This window comes from Cannabis sativa, unplaced genomic scaffold (assembly GCF_029168945.1).
Source record: "Cannabis sativa cultivar Pink pepper isolate KNU-18-1 unplaced genomic scaffold, ASM2916894v1 Contig3, whole genome shotgun sequence".
Taxonomy (NCBI): domain Eukaryota; kingdom Viridiplantae; phylum Streptophyta; class Magnoliopsida; order Rosales; family Cannabaceae; genus Cannabis; species Cannabis sativa.
Window position 1 is genome coordinate 5,809,787 of NW_026870039.1, and position 6,675 is coordinate 5,816,461.

General features: G+C 29.8%; 1 protein-coding gene across 1 annotated transcript; it reads right to left on the minus strand.

Annotated features, from left to right (window-relative positions):
* Positions 1-1,545: 1,545 nt before the first annotated feature.
* LOC133033180 (uncharacterized) lies at positions 1,546-5,412 on the minus strand. The gene is made up of 6 exons (XM_061107807.1): positions 4,841-5,412; positions 4,024-4,259; positions 3,685-3,943; positions 2,430-2,609; positions 2,163-2,318; positions 1,546-2,039 (listed from the first exon to the last, which is right to left on the minus strand). The coding sequence occupies exons 1-6, from the start codon at positions 4,868-4,870 to the stop codon at positions 1,863-1,865; spliced, it is 1,038 nt and encodes a 345-aa protein (XP_060963790.1). The 5' UTR covers positions 4,871-5,412; the 3' UTR covers positions 1,546-1,862.
* Between the last annotated feature and the right edge of the window lie 1,263 nt (positions 5,413-6,675).

Consider the following 6,675-nt stretch of genomic DNA (forward strand, 5'->3'; position numbering starts at 1 on the left):
TGTGTTACTTTTCTCCAGTGCCTCGCTATTCTCCTTTAACGACATATGGTTTCTCGTTATACACTAAGTACTAGTTCGTACATTGATTCCTCGCCTAAGACCTTACAGTCAGCGAGTTATAAATATACTCTGATACTTACGCAATTAATGAGTTATTCCATAAAAAGATATGGCACCGATTCACATTCCCTTTACCTTGACACGTGTCCTCCAGTCGAATTTCGGGTGTAACATAATATTTCATAGAAAAAAAAAAATTTTAAAAAAAACTATAGTTTTTCAATCTCCAATAATAATCTATTTCCATCTCCATTTATATATAAATCAAACCAATACACATATATGTCAATATATATGTACTCATCTTTAAATTTACACTAAAATATATATAGATATATACATATATTCATTACTAAAATAAATAAGTTAGTATATGTATTTAAGTTTATGTGTATGTGTTTATGTGAATAACAATAATTTTTCTGGTGTTTTTTTATTGTAAAACAAATAAAATACACCAACTCAATATATTACTAAAAAAGATTAAGAAATTAAAAGTTTGTATCTTTTTTTTTTAATATTATTAGAAAATTAATATATATTATAGGGAAATTTTATAATGCACCCCTTAAAAGGAATACACTGATACATCTCTATCTGTTTTAGTATTAGAAATAATTTTTCAGACAATTTTTTTCTCATGGTTATGTAAATTATACTTATTTGAGACATCCTGCAAAATTTTAAGAAATTCGAAAAAGTTTAACACGCCGAAAATTGCGTTCAAGCAGTGTGTTGCACGCGTGACTATTTTATTTTATACACGTGTAAAATAGACTGTTTGAACATTGTTTTTTATATTGTAAATTATTCCGAATTTCTTAAAATTTTATAAGATATCTTAAATAGCTATAACGTATATAAATATGAAAAAAAATTAGACTAAATTTTTTTTCTAGATGCCGAAATAAGTAGAGGGTGCATCAATACATCCATTTTGAGGGGGTGCGTTGTAAAATCACCCTATATTATATATTATAATTTTTTTAAAATATATATAATTTAGTGCGGGTTGAATTGAATCGGTTACTTTTTGTTGTCAAACAATATCCAATCCGCACAAGTGCAGATTTTAGATTTTTCAATCCAATCCAATCCGCGCAAGTTCGAATATCCTCATTTTGCGAATTGAATTAGATTAGATCGTGCGGATTGGATCCTTATTGAACACCCCTACTAACCCTTTACCACGTTTATTTCTTCTGTGCCATTTTTCGCTCACTGTGAAGGAGGATAATTAAAAGATGAGACCATTCTACACTTAAGCAACTTAAAAGGCAGTTTTACTTTCTCATGGATCATTTCTGTCAATTTGAGACATAAGGTTCAGAAATTGGATCTAATAACTAGCATTTCATGCTCACTACAAGAAACTTACGAAGCAACGCTTTGTCATTTGGACTTTAACAAATTAATTAGCGTGACATATTTGCCTCTTCAATTTGTCTCCATAGCGATTGTGCTTATAGAAGGGCAAAAGGACAAATAAGAAAATCATTACACAAAATTTTATGATGTTTAACAAATAGTTGTGACGATATGCAAAGACTAAAATGAAATAGAAAGAATTAATTGAATATTAAATGTCAATGTGAAAATTGAAAGGAAAAAAAAAGACGCAAGAAAAAAAAATAGCACTCTAAACTATAGCAGTAAAGAAATAAAGTATTTCCTCTTTTCTTTCAATGCTGCAGCCAAAATTTCAACAGGAAAAAATTCTGTTAGGTTCTCCAGCCTGTGAAAAGCAATGTTAAAAGAAGAGAACCTTGTATGTACTGTACAATCACGACCAATGCTTGATTTTATCTTCTTCGATAATCTGCATGAAGGAAGCTCTCAAATGGTGTTCCTGTGAGAGCCTTTTGGATGTCATCCCAATTTTCAACCAGATTAGACAAAGAACCTTTGTGAATCTTCACTTGGCGGCTCTTTAGTTCCATTCGCGGAACCTTTAAAAAATCTTGAACATCTGTAAGTTTCTGCACACATGCAAAAATAATATAAGAAAGAACAACAAAAGTCATGATCAAACTATAGTGATACTCAGTATTCTGACATAGCAGATCAAGCTCAGTCATGTATATTGAGTAAAGATTGCTTACAGTGCGGTTTTTGACTACATCCTCGTAGTAAACAATCATATGCCTGGTACTCTTGAAGTACTCCAAAGCTTTGGTTGTTGTCTCTTCTACTTGTTTCAAGTTGGGTATCAGCAATGTTGCATTAACTGTTGGCTTGTACTTCGCCAGTATGTCTGCCTGAAAACCATTGGAAAGATGAGTTAAAAATCTTGGAAGTGTGTGTGTATGTGTGTGTGGGTGAGAGAGAGAGAGAGAGAGAGAGAGAGAGAGAGAGAGAGAGAGGGAGACCTCAAGGGGAGAATGTACATGGGACTTGTGTGTTCCATTCAGTAACTTGACTTCTCTATCATAAGAATTTGCGAGAACTGAGATCATCCTGCGCAAAAGATTTCTACGAAAGAGAAAGATTGCAGTAACACCTCGACTTTCAAAATACTTCACTATTTCCTTGTGATGCTGCATCAAACCCTGCAAATATTTTTCAATTAGGCCAAAATCTCTTCTTCTATGCAGAACAAAACATTACATTCAGTTGTGAGCCTCATGAAACGCAAGTGTGAAGGAGTCCTCACAGAATGATCCCAGAATGTGCACTAGTATTAAGAGTGATTTTCCAAACTTTTTTTTTTAAATCATTTTTTCTTTTCTATCAATAAATTGATGCCTTAACGTTTATGCATTTAATGATTTAGAACTTCTCAGACACGATCACACGAAGACCTATTTGGTACAGGATAAGGGTCCTTTTGGTGCACCATTATACACCATATTGTATAATATTAAATATAATTGTATTATATGTCATATTCTTTTTATAAAGTACTATATTTGATATTGACTTGTATGTTTATATATATTTATATATATGTGTATAAATCAAAATTTAACAATATTATTGTATAAAAATATAATATACAAGACAGTTTAATATAATATTATATAATATAATAGGATCTAATACGCTGTACCAAATGAACCCTCCAGTGAACACAAGGTCATAATAGGAACTTGAAGGGGGTCGGACAAGATGCTTTTTATTTTACACAAAGTTGCAGTTGTTTAACTTAAGGGTTGGTTCCTAAATTTAAATTGTTAGGGATCAGAGAGCAGAAATGAATAGAACTTATAGCGGGGTCTAATCAAATTTGTAAGGAAAAAGTATAGTTAGTTTCTCATATAACCAAAAGCATTGAATTACATCCACTTCCAAAAAATTCAAAACAACACAAGATGAAATCGTTTGATATGTCATGTAGCCAGCCACATTTTCCCTACCGAAAAACCGAGAAAAACAAATCTAACATGTCCTGGTTATTCAGACAACAGCTATCTATAAACTAGGCATGCATGTCAAAGCAGGTGAAAAACACAAATGTCTCAAGCTTCTTCAACGTGCAGTGTCAGAAAATTAGATATGATGTACATTTGCTACTAGTTGCACTAAAATCTAATGCTTTGTTTTTTAAACAAACTAAATAATTGTGCAACCAAGGCAAATAGCACATGGTAAATAAGAAGTCAAATTTCTAGAGCATATATTCACCTGATTAAGCATCCACTTTAACCCTACTGCAGCTGTACACTCATTCTTTGAGGCACTACTAAACCAGTCTAGATTGTAAATTCTATCCAAAGTCTCCACAATGGTTGAGATGTTACTTCTCCTAACTTTGACGGAGAATACCTCCCCATTTGAGCTAATGTTAGTATGGTTATTCAACAATGTTTCAAACCACCCACTTCCAGACCTCTGCATTGATAAAATGGCGAAATATCGCACAGGATTGCATGCGCATTCAGCCCTGAAATACATGACAAATCATGTAATTGTCTTTCAAATGAAATCAAGCCCAAAACCCAAAACTAATAAACAGCTTTATACCTGCTATAATTCTTGGGTTTGGGGTAGTGCACAAGAGGAGTTTCCAAGGATTCAATATTCGGTTCTTGACAAGGCTTTTCAATCACCTGGAGGTTCAAATATCCAACCTTGTTCCGGGTGCTAACTTGCTTCAGACAAATGGAGCATATATATACACCACACACCATTGCAAATACCAATACAATCATCCTCAACACCAATGGAGATTTCTTGGGCGCCTTTATCAGTAAAACATCCTGAAATTCTCTAAATTTAGCTTATGTGAAGGGAGGAAAACATACAAGGACAGAGACAATAAAACCCACATGGGGTATCAACTTATTTGTTTTCTCACAAAGGCCAAAATTGGATGAGCCGATCAGATTAACCATAGCAGAGTTAGAAAAAGCAAATCACATGACTATTGGCACAAGAAGCAGCAAAATTTATACACATAAACAAATAAAATTAAAAAAGAAAAGACAAAATAAAGTGCAATATGTTTCAGCTTAAGTTACTAAACTTTTGATTCCGTACAAAGAAGAATCAACCTACGAGAAACTAAATCAGACGACATGGCAACTACTATACATATCAAAATAGTGGGAAAAAATAAATATTATAAATAAGAAATCTTCATCTAGAATATACTATCAAATGAAAGCCGAAAAAACAGGAAAAATATTGTTTGATTAATCATAACCCAGATCCGATATTTCACATGCAACCCCATTAAAATATAATCTAAGGAAAAAGAAATGGCAAACGACAAGAGGCAAGAATCATATATATACAAGAAACAAAAAAATTGTATATAGAGAAAGACTAAAAGGTAGACCTTGGTGAAGAAAAATAGATCGTCAGCCATGGTCACGAAGCTTAAAAAGGACACCAACGAAAAGGCATTGGGCAGCTCAGATTCTTCTTCTTCCTTCCTTCTTTCTCTTTCTTTTTCTCGTACTTCTTTTTTTTTTATTTTTTTTGTTGTTGTTGTTGGCTTTAGTTTTTCTCTCTACTGCACTAATCCATAAAATTCAAACCCAAAATATGAAGAAAAAGAAAAATGAAAAGAGAAATAGTGAGGGAGAGAAACTTTATTTGATGGGTTTTTCCCTTTTACTATTTTTATATATTTACTATTTTTCTATTGAGGAAAAAAAGAAAAAACAAATGAAAAGGAACAGAATGATTAGATGCTTCCATCGACCGTTGCACGCCTTTCTTTGAGTTTATAATATATAATGGTTTCATCTGAGATTCTTCGCAATCCAAGCGAAAAGGAATCCACACGAACGAGAAAGACGAAGTAGGACTTTGCCAATGATACAAGCCGTCGTTTTCTGGTTTTCCCAACAATATTTACGACGTTATCCTTGACAATTTGCCACACAATTTTTGCCAAAATCCCATAATTTTTTCAGAAAAAAAAATAAAAAGAAACTTTCAAAGATATAAATTTTTGGTCCTTTATTTTATTGAAGAAATTATACTGTATTCAAGCTTTATTTTACTACAATCTTCTTTTAAAAGAAATTTTACTAAATTGATGTTACCTGAAAATATACGTATAATTAATTTTTTTTAATTAGGTTGTGATGTTAAATGCAATACATATATGTTTAATTTTTTTTAATTAAGTAATCTAACTTTTTTATTTTTAAATGAGATTTGAGATTTTGATCTTTAAAAAAGCTACATTAATGTGTTACTTAGATATGATTATAAATACGTATTTTTTAAATTTTTAAAATTTTCTTAATTAGTTAATGTATTTGATAATACAAATATGGTAATTTACTATATTCTTAACCAAAACTCACATAATCAAATTTAAGTGTGTCTGTATATAGGTTGGATTCGTAAATTTGATATAAACGTTTTTTATTCCTAAACTTTACGAAAAATATAGTGTGTGAATCGGTTTACCAAATGGAAAATAATCAATTCCTTATTACAACCATTTTCATTAAAAATATAAAATAAATAATAGTAAAGTTAAAAATATGGTTAAAATATTTATAACTAGTAAACATCCCGCGTTTTGCGGCGGATATATAAAATATTTTAAATTATATATAAAAAATAAATTGTGTATTTTAATTAATAATAATTACTTAATAAAATTATATCAAAATTTTAACTTTACTGTTAAAAAATTTGTGACATAAATACTTAAAATATTATATTTATTGCTAATAAATACCAAAATTTGAAAAATAGTAACATAAATCTACATTTACGGTTTAATTTTTATTCAGATGTGTATGTTAAGTTCTGGGTTCGAATTTTATTTGAGTGTCTATATATAGGTTGAATTTGTAAATTTGATATAAACGTTTTTTATTCCTAAACTTTACAAAAAATATAGCGTGTGAATCGGTTTACCATAACTAAAATAAAAAGCAATCAATTCCTTATTACAACTATTTTAATTTAAAATATAAAATAAATAATAGTAAAGTTAAAAATATGGTCAAAAATATTTATAATATTTTAAATTTAAATTTCTTTACATAAAATATTTACATAATTTTTTTTATTTTAATTCAAAGTTAAACCAATAAATTTAAAAATATGATTAAAAATATCTATAATATTTTAAGTAATTTAAATTTCTTTATATAAAATATCTACATAATTTTTATTTTTAATTGTATATAATAATATTATAAA